We start from the raw sequence: 16613 nt of genomic DNA on the forward strand, positions 1-16613 counted from the left end.
CAAAAGAATCCATAGTAGTAAGGAAAAGATCAAACTGAAGTCCTGAAAATGACACCATTAAATTTTAAAACAATCATTGCACCACAGCCGCAGACCATTAACAGTTTTTTTTTACAGAAGTTAATATTTGTATTCAGTGAATCATGTATTAATGTAAAATAACTAGGTAAAGTGTCAGAATTAGACATCTATGGTGACAGACTAGTTAATTGTTATGTCCAATATTAGGGAAAATAATCATATTGAACTTTCCATGTGGTACTCTCTGTTACCAAAGGACACGTTTAAATTTACCTTAATAATTTAATATATCACAATCTATAATGGTGTTTATTTTCATTTTGTGGTGTAAAAGATAAGGTATTTGTAACATGTCAAAAACTTATTGAATTTTCGATGAATTTAAAATTAAGTTTGATGTGTTTTATATAAAGATAAACAAATTCAGGTAAGATTGAGGTCTTGTTTGTTTGGCGGAATGCCATAATAAGTTATCACTTTCAATATGTTTAATTTTCTACCTGAATAAGATACCTTAAATGTTGGTTTTGGATCAAAGGTTGTCCAATTATGTATGCTTTATTTGTTGATTTTCTCACACTGTAAACATATCGGATATACAAATGTAAATTTCATGAAATGTTGGCATTTCAATTTCAGATTAAAAAATATCTTTTTACATGTAAACAACCTTTCAATTGCTAAAGTACAAAAACAAAATTATTTTCATCAATAATTTTAAACTTTTATTAATGTTGCTTGAATATACAAAGGGGAGTAACTCAATTTAAATAATGTTCAATTTAGTTTAAGGTATGATTTGAATTCTCAAAACTTTAGTTATAAAGCCAGGCAAGTATGAGTTTTTCAAATCAATTTTTGAAAGTTGTCCAATTCATTGGTAATTTGGATTTTAAGGAGTGAAAGAGATACTTTTAAAAGCAATCTTAGCTATTCTGTTGACCCACTAAAAGACTTATTTTTATTGACAATTGAATAATGTGTCGATATATGCAATAGAATGCACAATATAGCTGTTTGGTGATCTTGCTCACTTAAAGTTCAGTAACAAAGAAATTATTATTCAGGTTGATTTTTGGAAGGTGTAACCTTGAATTTCCTTTGAAGTTTTAAATCATTTATTCTTAAACAGATCAAGGACTGGTCAGTGGGTAAGAGGGTAGATAGATCAGATAGGTCAGATTATTCCTTAAACTTAGAAGATAAAATAGATTATCATTTATCTCCGTGTAAAGAAAACTGGAAATTGACAGATATAAGTGATATAATCAATTTAAAGTTAACACCTATTTTTAAGCCTCTAGCTCAAAATCTTCTTCTTTCTGATCATAGGCGCTGGTATCAATAATTTTTACCCCCTACTTAATTCAAAAGAAAAAAAAATCAACCAAGAATTGATACACAATAGCAAAAATAAATGAAAAATCTTTTATTGAAAAATTTATGCAATCTTTTATTGAAAAATTTATGACAATGAAAAACATAATACAGACAAGATCATGTTATGTTCTTCCGACTCTAAAATCATTTATGATTGACAAAGTTATGTTGAGCTTGTAGTATTCAAATTTGGTTCGTTACATTAACATAATTGTGGGTTTTGGGTGTCTTTATTTGTTATGATCATGGCTTGATACACCCTCTAGTAATCTGGGTAATTTACCGTAAAGGTAACTCGGTACAAATGAGTTGATATGTGGTGTCCTTCACATTTCCGCTTGTTACAAACAAACAAACACTATCGATACTTCCATAAGAGGAATGTTCTATGATTTTGAAATTTCTCATGCTTAGCTAAAAATGGGTGATGTTGAGTTCAAAGATATTCTTATGTCAGCAATTACTGTGTGCATTTTTTTATTATTGACCAAGAACAAAAAATGCAGGATTTAGTAATACAAATTCAGACCAGACTGCATTGAAATATGACGCAATAAGAATTTAAATCTATCTTTGCAAAGAATAGTATCTAAATTTTCTCTTGTACTTTACTTGTACATGTATATCTTTCTGACTTGTCTAGGATAATTTTAAATGCAAAACTGATTTTAAAGTTCAGTTTAAAAAAATAATTGATGTTTCCTGTATTACTTGCAATAGGCATAAATTGAAGAAAATAGTAAATTTGTTTAGGGGGAAATTATGATATATTTCTGGTTTTAAAAAATGAATTAAAGTATGTTAACAGACAATAATTTTATCAAAACAAGCAACCATTTAATGTGTATGCTTTGTATCATATTCGAGTTATTGAGTTTGGTCAAAAGATAGATTAAAATACTATATCTTATTCATGCTATCCATAGTTGTTCTATAAACTCTTTTATTTACTCGGGCTGCTTTCACTTTTCATTTTAAACTGTACTTCTTTGTTATGGTTCTATCATAAGTTTAGATGAATTCATGTGATTATCTGTCTGTGTTGTAGAAGTAAGGCAAGGAATGAAACAACTTGTATGAAAATTTCAGAATTTTCCATGTTAGATCTTTTGCATTGTTTTATGTTAAACTCGCTGCTGCATCCAGTGTAGCCAACCTTAATAAGTACATGTAGTTGTAACCTATCATGTTTAGTAAGGAGGAAGAGAGAATGGCGTGTTGTCCTGTAAAAAATGCTGCTTTTGTTTCTGCATGGCTTTATATTCAACATGGCCACTGTTAAATGGTCTGTGTTTAACATGTAAAGGCTGTATTAAATAAGGAAAAACAGTATTGAAAGAAGAGCTAAAGTGTAACTTCAAGGAAAGTTTTAGAAGCTAAGAACTATGAAATATTTCACTTTATTTAATTGGCATATCACCAATGACATATGAAGCCTCAAAAAAAAAGTATCAGTGAAAAAATAACTGAAGTTGGGTCTAGTTGTTGGCCTTTGGGGTCATATTTTAATGAAATAGTATCGATGCCTTAGATCTTTTAAATTTCTAAAGATCAGGTTTCATTGAAATGCTTGTCACTATAACCAAATACAGGCCTTCATTATTCAGTACTCAAACTGGATACCTTCAGCCTTGGCCCATCCTGGGCCAGCCATCCATAAAAGTCATCTTTGAAATTTTGCACCAGGTAAAAATACCTGGTATAATAAATTTATCTCTTAAAGATTCCCGCCACAGATAGGACGCTAACTTATTAAAAATATGACCCAAATATTTTTAAATTTTAATTACATATCTAGATTTTATTCATTTGTGGATACCTATAGTCATGTTTCAATGAATGAAGCTTATCTAGCAGTTTGTTGATAATTAGTCTTTGTTTAATTAATCTGGGGATTACAATACACCTTTACATACAGGTATTTTGTGATTTACCTTTAGGCTATTTATGGCGGCATGCTCCATTGATCAGACCATGAATACCTGTTGTCAGCCATATTGTGTGATAACTCATCTACCTGTAGTAGTCTGAGGAGAATTTTTCATTTCTAAGGACTTTATATCAAATCTTTCATTTCCTGTTATTTTTTGTGTTTAAACTTGGTATTATAATGTGACCTTACCTGGAAGCTACCTGTATTCATATCATAAAAACATGTTAGACAAACTGACATCATGGAACGACAAAATGGGAAATTTTCATATGACAGTAACGAAGAAGACTGGGATCTTACGACTTTACAGTTTCTAAATTCTCAGTTAGAAAGCTACGTCAACATGGTAGGTACAAAAATTATCATGAGAATCGGTGTCGTTGTGGCTGTAATGTTTGTTTATATGTACGACGGAAATAGAAAACATCCATTTTGCTATATAAAAACATGATCAACGTCAAAAATGTATGTAGCGATGCTTGTTAAACAATCTCTAGGGACAATCATTATTTTTATAGCTATTCATAAGAAATATTTAGTCTCTGCAAGGTCAGGTAATAAAAATTGTACTTCTTAAACATTTTTAGTCATTCATTTTCTTATGTAGTTTGGAATCAATAATCTTATATAATATAATGTAAGTTTTACTAATTACATAAAATAAGTAAGAGTAAAAAAAGGTGCTAATATAAAATCAGATATTTTTTAATCGGAGATGTTCAATACAAAATTTTGCTTTCTTTCTTTTTATTTTTCCAAATGATCGTGTATCCATTCATTTTGTCTTTTTTTATCATTATCATGACTCTCCTGAGTCAAGAAGATTATTTTCTAAATTTAAATATGATTTAATAAAAAGATTTTGCATTAGATATGATTTAACATTTGAAAAAGGAGCAGACAAGTCTTTACAACAGAAACCACATATTGGTAGCAAAACAAAAAGGCCTAAACCTCATTATAAGTTCATGTTATTGTGTACCATGTCCTTATAGAAAAGATTTAAGTAATGGGCTTAGTTGTTGGTTTATTGTAGTAATATGATTAATGACATGAAATCACCTTACTTTTTAATCAAAAAAGGTGTATACTTAAAAAGTCTACCAGATAACAATCTAGGAAGGCAGTAAGGCATCATATGAAAAAGGGAACCAAATGGGGAAATTATTTTAGGCTTGAGAGGTGAAATTTATTTTACTTATTTGCATTAAAACAATTTTAAAACATATTAACACAAAAACACATTGAATAAAGACTGGCAACAAAAATAATCTTATCCACCCTCATCTTGTTATGACCAGTCTTTAATTGTCTATGTTATTGTTTTGTGTACTTTTGTTTGTATGATGGTCTGTTTCTTTTATATCAATGGTGTTGTCAATGTGTCTGTTGGTCTGTTTTGTTTAGCCATGGCTTTGTTGGTTTTTTTCTCAACTTATGAGTTTGAATTTCCCTTTGATATCTTATGCGTCTCTCTTATAAACTTTTCTGCTCATTTGCATATATGTACTAAATGAACAAAGATAATATTGTTTACAGTCAAAAATAGTCTCATGAATATTGAAAAACAAACTTTCTACTGACTACTCATAGAAGTCAATTCTGGTAGACTAGATATCTTGTTAAAACAGTTTGACAGCTTACAAGATTTTTATCTCACAAGTTGTCATCCGAAAATTACAATATTCTTTAATTGCTCAAGGCAGTATCAAACAATTTCATAATCAAAATGCACTGATAAAAATCTACACGATTCTGCCATAACCGGTTTGTATGAGTGTGTATTGAAAAAATCATAGGTCAGTTTGTTTTCTAAACCTGTATTCTTTCTTGTCAGTGAACTAGTAAAAATGTTAGATTTTTTAAATCTCATGATCTGAACATTCCCGATTAAATGTTCAATTACTCCGCTTATCTAAGAGGTTTTGTTCTTTTGCAATGCAAATGATCTAAAAGAAGCTACATGTATTTCAAGTTGCATTTTTTCATATTAATCATTTTAATAAGTTCCAGTCCATTGCTGGAGAAGGTTTTCTGGTAATATATAGCAAGTCCAGCATATTTAAATATTCTGATCATCAAATGCCACTGATTGACCGTGTTGCTAGATATTTTTTCACGCAATCAATTTTGCTATACAGAAAAAGGGGTACCACATGTAATGTGTTAATCAGTCCATCAATTATCTATCTATAATTAAACTGGGACATTCTACATTTTGTACATTACATTTGTAGTTCAAAGAATCTCTTTGGTATATACATGTGCATAATGATTCCATTTATGAATAAATGGATCTCAAAAGTAGAGTTTCTTGTAATTTTTTGTACATGTAAATAAAGGAATTTCATGAAATCATCAGATTTTCAGTAGTCTTTCATTCATAGTGTGTGAATCTGGTACTAAATGTCTGGAAGTTAGAGTTTTAAAAACCTGTTTTGTTTGGTAATTGTCTGGTTTATCTTAATCCCAAATGGCCACATTTTATTTAATATCATATTCATATAAAGGAAGAAGACTGGGACTGGTCTTGTTTGATTAAGAAAATTTAAAGTGTCTGCTTTTTAACTGAAAGCCATAAGATATTCTGTGAAAACTAAACAAGATAACTATAACCTAACATTTATATGCAGAGATATTTTTTGGACAGGAAGAAAGATAGGTCAAGATTTCTTGTCAAGGCTTACAAGAGACAAGTCGGTTAAAATTGAAGATTAGGGTTTTATGGCAGTCAAATTGAGGAAATTTTTAAATTCAAGTTGAAACATTCGTTTATTACTAAGGCAATGACACCATAAAGGAAATCTAAATTCATCAAATTCTTTAGTTGGAGTGCATCAAATCCTTTATAAATAGATAAATAAATATCACATGTCTTTAATGTATTTGATGTAAAAGTAATTACCCCATTATAGATACCAGTAAATTTAAAACTGGTGTCAACACTCCAATTTATTGAGCTAATATTTGCTCAATGGGGTAAGAAGTTGAAGTTAGAATATTTAATTTTAGATTTCTAAAGATTTTGTGTAATTAAAAAGTTTTAGATTATATTTATATGTTTGAACAAAAAAGAAATTCATTCAATGGAGGCTAACCAAATATATCATTTGAAAAAGTTTCATTAAATGTTGACTAGAAAATTTGGGAAAAGGTTCATTTCTATTAAATTTGATTTTTTCTTGATATGAAATATCGTCTTTCAAACTTTTTTAAATGGTCAAACAAACAAGGTCAGACTTTTAAGGTGTATAAGAAATGTTAATCTGAAATAAAAATTTGGCAACGGTACCTTAATAGGGTGGGATGGTATTCCTAATGCTAGCATTTGTAAACAAATATGTTATGGGTTGCATTTTTGAAATTTTGTTATGTATTTGAATTTATCCTTTGGCTGAACTATGATTTCCACTCCTTTAAAATGTAATAAGTCTATTTACTAAGTACTAAATATTGTATTTATTTATTTAGTATCGAACTTTGCTTGTTATTCGAAAAACTTGTTAACCAATGAGATGTCAGTGGAAAATTTCAAATGGACACAATCATTTCTATTCCTTTTGCCAAAAGAGGGACGGAAGATACCAAAGGGACAGTCAAACTCATAAATCTAAAACAAACTGACAACGCCATGGCTAAAAATGAAAAAGAAAAACAGAAAAACAATAGTACACATAACACAACATAGAAAATTAAAGAATAAACAACACGAACCCCACCAAAAACTAGGGGTGATCTCAGGTGCTCCGGAAGGGTAAGCAGATCCTGCTCCACATGCGGCACCCGTCGTGTTGCTTATGTGACAAAGTGATCAGTGGAACATTAGATTTTCCATTAAAGCCGTTGAATAATTTGTGTATTGGTGGACTGTTTTGTATGTATATAAGGAAAGTTGGAAAACTGCAAATGCATGGAGACGATCATTTGCATTCCCTTTTGCCGAATAGAAGCAGTGGAACATTAGATTTTCCATTAGGCTTAAATAATTTGTGTATTGATGAACTGTTTTTGTATGTATATAGTATGACCTACTTGTGGCTAAATTGACTTTGACCATTACATATCTACAGGGAATATACTAATTGACATAATGTCACAATGTTTACGGACATAAATCAGCCTGAGGTTGTAGGTGTATGGAGGTAGTACATAATATACTGATTTATAGTTAGTAACTGTAGTTTTGATGGTCATTTATAGATTTTTGGACACACTCTGTGGAGATCTCCCCCTACATGTTGTTGTATAGCCTTTAATATTTTATTATCAGCTAACTGATTTGTACTTGGGTATGGTTAATCTACTTTGATGGTCATTTTATAGATTTTTGGACACACTCTGTGGAGATCTCCCCCTACATGTTGTTGTATAGCCTATAATATTTTATTATCAACTAACTGATTTGTACTTGGGTATGGTTAACCTACTTTGATGGTCATTTTATAGATTTTTGGACACACTCTGTGGAGATCTCCCCCTACATGTTGTTGTATAGCCTTTAATATTTTATTATCGCCTAACTGATTTATACAAAACAATAAATATGACCATCTCCTGTATACAATATTGTTGGGACTATTACACTAAGTTAGTTTTTAATAGTCCCAGAAGTTGAGAACATTGCAAATATTTAAAAGATATCATTTCATTAGTAATTAGGAAAGTTCAACCTACTTTTGACCAAGTTTAACCTACTTTTGACCAAGTTTAACCTACTGTTGACCATTAAAATGGTTCGATGTTCGATCATTAAAATGGTTCAATGTTTGATCATTGATGTAAAATGTATCAATCAAATGTTTTTTATATTGCCTACATGTATAAATACTATTGATATAAATAAAATGAATGAGCCAGGTGATGTGAAGTGTTTTAAAATACCTGTACTTTTACTTATGATTGGTAAATTGAAGTTTGCAGGTTTCTTTGTTAGGTTTCTGTTTGATCGTCCAACAGGAAATTGACACTGCATTGCACACTTTGTGAATGTAGCCTCTCAAAGAAATGAATGGTTAGATCTATCCTATTTGCACTTTTGATTTTGAAGATGATTACCTATTATATAATACTTACATATACTTAAATAATGTCAATATTTAACAATGATTTTACCTGATTATACCTGATGGTTGCAGGTGTAGATCAAAGATATTCTTAATGCTAATTACCAAAAGTAAATGTAGCATGACCCCCTACAAGATTGATTAACTATTGATTATGGACAGGTGTGTTCAGGTAACAAAGAAAGGTGTATGATTATAATTAGAATGTCAATATTCCTCACATTATCTTAAACCTGTGAAAACCACTTGAAGGGGGCTAATCTTCTTAGATATTTTGGAGTGTATAGACAATGACTTGGTTGTGATAAAGCTATTTGGAAAGATAACTTTGTTTATACTTGCTAATGACAATGAGGAGAAAGGTTGGTGTTTTATTTCTCTTTTGTTCATGGGATAAACATAAATATTATTTTGTTTAAATGTTGTTATAATTCAAATATTACAAGGAATGAGGCATTGTTTCTTATGCAGTTCTTGTGTTCTTATTCATTTATGATTGAAATTTGAGAAGTATTTCCATTTAAATTAGATGTCTAGGGTAAAAAGTCCAAGACTGATATTTTATATAAACGATTTTAAATGACGAAGGAGTCACCAACCTTAGACTGTCTATGTACTATCACCTAAAATATTCGTTTTATTTTTGTGCATTTTATGGGCGTATTTTTCAAAATTGATAACCGATTCAGATTTTTATTATTGTTGGTCTAGTCAACTTTTCTTCCATAAACAGGATAAGCGATGTTCCTATTGTGTTATGAAAAGACGAAGATATTTACATTTGTGATTTATTTCTTATGATTGTAGTTTTATGACACAAGAATTCTATAATCCGTGTTTATGTTTTTTGTTAAGATTTTGTATGCGGTGACAGCCTGAGTTGTCACCTTTATACATTCTGTATTTGGCACATAGATTGTTATGAATATTCTTGACGTAAGTGTTGCATGACTTTTATAATGTGTTATCTTTATGAATTTTTATAAGGCCAAATATTTTAACTGTTTGATTTCTATCTCATCTTGATTGTTGGCTTATATGAAATGTATTCTATTAAAATTTCTGAGCTTTTTTAAAACATTTAATAATTGAATATGTTTCTGTATTTGTGAAAGAATTCATTGTTCAACTTGTTTAGCCATTCAAAAAAAGGTAATAATTGAATAAGTTTCTGTACTTGTAAGGAAAGGACAATATACTAGTGTTTTCTATGTATATTGTACCATGCTTTGCAAAAAAAATCTGCTCTCCCCCATAGTCTAAGAAATGGCATGTTCTGATAAAAGAGGCATTGTAATATAATATTTGAAATATTTAAACTGGCTACTTTTATAATTTGTTGAATTTGAAATGCTGGATTCAAAAGTGAACCTAACTGTGGTATTGGGATATTTTTCAACTGAACTTCTCTCTTCAGGTAGTTAAACTAAATACAATGCCACCTGCAAGGAAAGTGTCACTCTCTTTACAGTAAAGAACCCTGTCTGTCAAGACTGGGTTTTAAAAGTCTGACCCAATCATTATATTCAGCTCACCATTCCTTCCAGGATACAGATACATGTATTACTGATAAAATGTCTTAGAATTTGGTACTGCTTGTACATCTTTAATAATATTTATTCTGTTTCTGTCCTTTCAGTTACCAGGTGGAGTGGATTTGACCTTGACAGAGCTCCAGGACATGGCTGCTCGACAACAACATCAGATTGAAAGTCAGCAGCAAGTCCTGGTTGCTAAGGAGCAAAGACTTAAATTTTTGAAACAACAAGAACAAAAACAACAGCAAATAACAGTAGAAAATGAACGATTGAAAAAGTTACGAGACAAGATTGAAACACAAGAAATGAAACTCAGAAAGTTGAGGGAGCTGAGAGGAGAGGTTGAAAAACAGCAAAGTAACAATGGAAATCTTAGTAAGTACAGACAAAGGGACAAATCCAAATTTTTGTTAAGGATGAACTATAATTTATCAAATTTTATTATTTTGATGCATCTATAGATATAAGAAGATGTGGTATGAGTGTAAATGAGACAACTCTCCATCCAACTCACAATTTATAAAAGTAAACCATTATAGGTCAATGTACATCATCAACACAGGGCCTTGGCTCACACCGAACAGCAAGCTGTAATGGACCCCAAAATTCTAGTTTACTTTGAAACAAAAGCTAAATGTCAAGAGCTTTCAGAAGTGTTGCCAATGAAAACAATGATGTTATATATGCAGGCTTTCCAAAAATAGAACTTTTCAATTTGAAATTTATTTAAGCACTGATCAACCAATATCATATCAGTCCTTTAGCAGGAAAAATTGGTGTGAAGTAGTTTTTTTTATTTAACCTGCATGTGCAGAAAATCATGATATATTATGATTTCAAATTTATAACATCCGTTGTGTGGTGTTATTTATTTACCCACTAACTTTCCTAAAAACAGACTGAATATTATAATCCAATAGGATGTTACGTTGTAAAGTAGGATTATCATTATTGTCATGTTTAGCGGAAACAATTTTTTACAGTGTAGAAAAATTTCGGATCATTTCTATATATAGAAGGTAAACTTTCGTTTATTTTAAATATAGAATTCACTTGACATGATTCAAAATCATTTGATATTATCATATATATTAGAAATTTCTATAAGTATTTTTAGAGGTATTAAATTAATTACTTCAGATTCAGAGCTGGATAGTGTTAAAGCGTTGTTTACTGAAAAAGAAAAAGAATTAGTGATGGCAGTAGCCAAAGTGGAACAATTAACACAACAATTAGAAGAAATAAAAAAAGAAAGAGCAAATCAGAAAAATGGAGAAAAAAGTGCTGCTGCAATTGAATTAGAAAAACTAAAGCAAGAATTGATGGTAAGTAAGACTTTACTTCAATAAATCTAATAACATGTTCTTGTCCTGATATGTATGTGATATTTGCCACTGGACATTAAATATCAATTTATATCTTTTAAGTTTCATTTTCCATGTATCTTTAATAAAACCACTTAGTCTTTTTCCATATAATTATGGCATAGTACAACTTTAGAATGTGTTAAAAAAAACTGTGACTATGACTAGAATACCTCACTCAAGCTGTTAAATTGTCACATTTAATACAATTATCTCTTATTTTCAATAGGAGAATATTGATATTTGAATACGTTTCTGCAAGAGTTGTAAACACACATACATATACAATATATTATGTATACACAATTTAAAAAATTGTTTTAATTTGTAAGTCATATAATTAAAACAGTAAACATATTGATTAAGAACGCAGATAGTATAACATCATTGTATTTATTCAAAGTTTAATTTTCATATTAACAATAATTTAAAACTTTCTGAAGGCATTACATAAAAAAACATAACTATTGTGACATGCATACAGAGTTCTAAGAAATATTCTATAAATAAAATTTATTTTTGTACTTTATTTTCAGCTGAGAAATAAAATGAATGAACAACAGAATTCTAAGTTGAATGCTCACAGGGAAATGTTGAGTAAAAGAAAGGACGAAGTATCTAAAATGGATAACAGAATTCAAGAACTTCAGCAAAGATTAAAGAAAAAGAAAGCACATCAAGCAGAACAGCATAAACAAATGGCCAATCAAAACAAAGGATCAAATCGACCAATTGGATCAAATATTGCGGCCATTGAGCCATACATACAATACTCAAACAAGCAAGAAAATGGGGATATTGATTTAAAATCAGAATTTGCAAAGCAAGATCCAAAATATCAAACTCTTCCAACAAATACAAAGTTTGCTTTACCTGAAAAGTCAAAAACTTCAAAAGACAACGATAGCAAAGAACAAAATAATAATACAACAAAACAAGAACAGATGAGAATTCCATTAAGTGTTAATGTTAATTCAGACTCCAAATCTGTGCAAAATGGATTTTCTCAAAATCAGTTATCAAGTTCAATAATAAAAGCTGCTAAGCGACATCAGAGCATGTCAACAACATCAACTACAAACAGTATTTCACAATCATATTCTGCTCCCCCACCGATACCTGCTAGAGCAGCTACAACAAATCTGACATACTTAGCACCCAGACCATTTGGTTCAACATACAGTACTAATGTGTTGACAAACAGGATACATGCCCCTGTGTCTTCCGTCAATGTAAATGAGGAAGTACGAACAAGTGGTAGTGGACAAAGTTCACCAGCTTCGAGTGAAGGTTCTCAGAAAGAATTACCACATGATATGCATGGAACGTTAATAAATGATCCTTTACAACCAACTGGTGCTCCCACTGTCTATGTTAAACATGGGCAGGAAAATAATTCTCAGCAAAAATCACATGATCAAGTGGATTCTTCTCGTGTTATCGGTACTAAAAATAAGGTAGAAAATGGACATTCATCATCGAAAGATTCACCACCGAATTCAAATTCTGGTGGCTCGGACAATTCATTGAATAATGGTGGCACATCAACGAATATCTCAAAACAACCTCTAAGGTATGCATCGAAGAATCTTATAGCAAACACTTATATGGGTCGATTAGGACCTGAAGCCATGAAAAAATATCAACAAAATTTTAATATGTTATATAGTGGGGATACAAGTGAGAAAACAGACAATAAAAAAGATTCAGAAACAAAGGATCTAAATAAAAATGACAATGTTACGTCACAGGGCAGTCCACTATCACCAACACGGCATGGTCATCAACATTCGCAAGGATTACATTCACCGGGATCTCCACATTACACAGACATTGCTTCAGATAAAGTCAGTCACAATCGAAATACACCAAGGACTATAAGACGGAGACATTCTGACAGTGAAAATGAAGATATGACAAAATTACTTCATAAATATAATGTTCATTCTCCACAACATCAACAAAATGCATTTAATTTTAACAATTTGCAGCATGAAACGCAGGCTACTTCATTTATGGATCAAATTCCAGAAAAAGTGCCTGTTGATGATTTAGGAAATTTAGTGGATGTTCAAATGACAGACGAAAAGAACAGTGATTCAAATACTTCTTCCTCCATTTCGCCAGTAGAAAGTCCAAAAATAGAACAAACCACAGTTGTTCGGAGGAAGAAAACAAATTTGAAACATGCAAATTCTATCAAAAATGCAAACCGTGTTAGTTTTGATCCATTAGCCTTGTTGTTAGATGCTTCTTTGGAAGGAGAATTAGAATTGGTGAAAAGATGTGCTAGTCAGGTTTGTACATTATTTTATTCTGTTCAGTATGAAAATTGATTTAGCATTGGAATCTACGTTAAGCTGCACGATATCACCATTTTGATTTCAATTGATATTGTATTACAATTCAGCTTCTTTCTTCGTCTTTATTTGTTGTAATAACTATTGTTTTCCGTTTTATCTGCCATGCCCATTCCACTAGTATAAATATGAATTGAAATTTTACGGACATGGTTTTTTTTCATATGATATATACATTGTACAATGTACTATATTTCACTATTTGCTGATGTCATAAATTTCACAGACAAATTTAAATGGTGTAGGGTGTAATTTTACTCCACTAATCATAGTGATTATTTGCTGTAAAATCACTAATTCTTCAAACATAAAACAGTCATTCTTCCATTTAATAAAAGGTCAAGTTCAGAAGTTTCTGAAAATTGAATTTTAGTGTAAAAGTTAGGTTATACAGTTACACCCATTAGAATTACCAGCAGCAATTATGTCATACTTGTATTATTAAAGTATTACATGTATAAACACTAAACATTTTCTGCATTGTCATAGTTTTCCTGACATAAGTAGGGCAGAGAGTTTTTTAATTAACTCGTGCAATGTTGCAGTAACTCGATGGAGTTCAAGGCACTTAATCTCATGATTTTATTTATTAAATCGACTCGACAAACATTACATTTGTATGATAATTTTAATTCTCACATTCAACATTTTATTCTCACACAGAAGGATATATTTCAATGAAGCCAGGCATTTCATTTTATAGTTTCCCCAGGTCCTTAAAGATATTTAAACATGTTAAAGCATTATTTAATTATTAAAATTGTGTAATATTTTCATCTTTGTAAAATGTTTCAACCAATTAAACTTCAAAAGGAATTAAAGTAAAGTATCTTTTTGTATGCTTAATGAAATAAATGTAGCTAATTTAAAACTAAGATTCTATTAAGTACATTTTAAAAGTTTTTATTGAACAAGTTGGCATAAGGAAACATTAGCAATTCAAAAAGACTGTCCTATCTTTGGGGAAAATGATTTTTTTCTTACTTCCACTTATAGAACGCTGATGTTTGTGTAGGTAAAATATTTATTTCCTGACCCAAGTTTAAGAAGGAAATATCACACTACTTTCAGACTAATATTTCTAACAGTGAAAGTAGATTCCTAAGTGAAATATGGTTGAAACTTAAGTATGTGTTTAAGATTCTATGTTATTTTTAGAAATTGAAAATAATCCTTATCCACTCAGCACAAGGTTGATGGTAAAAGTGTTAGTTGTATTGACAGTACTTTGTTAATTCTGAGAGAGTTTAAAGCCTAACTTTGCTTGACATCATAACATAACGAACCGTGCGTGGGCTGTATAGCTAGTCAAGACCATTAAAGACTCCAATCATGGTCATCTCACTTATTACACAATGAATATATCCCTTGTACCACCAATTTTGGCATTTTATAAATTTTGTCTTTGTATAGCATGTTCTTATCCTGAATATGCATGTAATATCTGCCACTGGACATCAAGTCTATAATTTTTTTTCTATTTACAGGTAGCTAATGTAAGTGAGTCAAATGATGAGGGAATAACAGCATTACATAATGCTATCTGTGCTGGTCATTATGATATTGTCACTTTCTTGGTGGAGTTTGGTTGTGATGTGAATTCTCCTGATAGTGACGGATGGTAAGTTTTCATTTTACAAATAATATATTTGTCCCAAAATAAAAAAAACATGATGACATCAAGTTATTATGATTTCTGAACACAATAACAAATAAACAGCTGTACTATGTATGCATGGTACTGTTCGAGGAAAAAAATGAAGTGATTGATCACTATTCTTGAAATAATTGTTTCATTCATAAAAAATGGTTTTGGGAGGTATACTAGTACAATATGATCAAATATGTATTCTTAAATATAAATTACAATTCATCTTAGCACTTTACATGTATTTTAAATGCTTGAATTGAAATCTTTTTGCATTGATATGTTACTATTGCAGAAATTTCTAAATGAAGAAAATATATCTTCTTTTTTTAGCTCACCTGGCCCGAAGGGCCAAGTGAGCTTTTCCCATCACTTTGCGTCCGGCGTCCGTCGTCGTCCGTCGTCGTTGTTAACTTTTACAAAAATCTTCTCCTCTGAAACTACTGGGCCAAATCAAACCAAACTTGGCCACAATCATCATTGGGGTATCTAGTTCAAAAAATGTGTGGCGTGACCCGGTCAACCAACCAAGATGGCCGCCAGGGCTAAAAATAGAACATAGGGGTAAAATGCAGTTTTTGGCTTATAACTCAAAAACCAAAGCATTTAGAGCAAATCTGACATGGGGTAAATATGTTTATCAGGTCAAGATCTATCTGCCCTGAAATTTTCAGATGAATCGGTCAATCGGTTGTTGGGTTGCTGCCCCTGAATTGGTAATTTTAAGGAAATTTTGCTGTTTTTGGTTTTTATCTTGAATATTATTATAGATAGAGATAAACTGTAAACAGCAATATTGTTCAGCAAAGTAAGATCTACAAATAAGTCAACATGACCAAAATGGTCAGTTGACCTGTTTAGGAGTTATTGCCCTTTATAGTAAATTTTTAACCATTTTTCGTAAATTAAAGTAATCTTTTACAAAAATCTTCTCCTCTGAAACTACTGGGCCAAGTTAATCCAAACTTGGCCACAATCATCTTTGGGGTATCTAGTTTTAAAAATGTGTGGCGTGACCTGGTCAACCAACCAAGATGGCCGCCACGGCTAAAAATAGAACATAGGGGTAAAATGCAGTTTATGGCTTATAACTCAAAAACCAAAACCTTTTGAGGAAATTTGACATGAGATAAAAAAAATTATCAGGTTAAGATCTATCTGCCCTGAAATTTTCAGATGAATCAGTCAATTGGTTGTTGGGTTGCTGCTCCTGAATTGGTAATTTTAAGGAAATTTTGCTGTTTTTGGTTTTTATCTTGAATATTATTATAGATAGAGATAAACTGTAAACAGCAATAATGTTCAA

At 30.8% G+C, this 16613-nt stretch overlaps 1 protein-coding gene across 11 annotated transcripts in view; it reads left to right on the forward strand.

Annotated features, from left to right (window-relative positions):
* Positions 1 to 16613, forward strand: part of LOC134711646 (apoptosis-stimulating of p53 protein 1-like) — a 64700-nt gene that overhangs the window by 45408 nt on the left and 2679 nt on the right. For 9 of the 11 annotated variants that reach the window (XM_063572399.1, XM_063572398.1, XM_063572402.1 and 6 more), the window contains 4 exons: positions 10037 to 10310; positions 11076 to 11260; positions 11836 to 13596; positions 15147 to 15280. In XM_063572399.1, coding sequence (XP_063428469.1) covers positions 10037 to 10310; positions 11076 to 11260; positions 11836 to 13596; positions 15147 to 15280 — 2354 coding nt within the window. Of the gene's footprint in view, positions 1 to 3364; positions 3681 to 8613; positions 8760 to 10036; positions 10311 to 11075; positions 11261 to 11835; positions 13597 to 15146; positions 15281 to 16613 lie in introns of those variants that run through there. The other 2 variants (XM_063572401.1, XM_063572405.1) reach the window with 2 other exon arrangements.

The sequence above is a fragment of the Mytilus trossulus genome, chromosome 3, assembly GCF_036588685.1.
Source record: "Mytilus trossulus isolate FHL-02 chromosome 3, PNRI_Mtr1.1.1.hap1, whole genome shotgun sequence".
Taxonomy (NCBI): Eukaryota; Metazoa; Mollusca; class Bivalvia; order Mytilida; family Mytilidae; genus Mytilus; species Mytilus trossulus.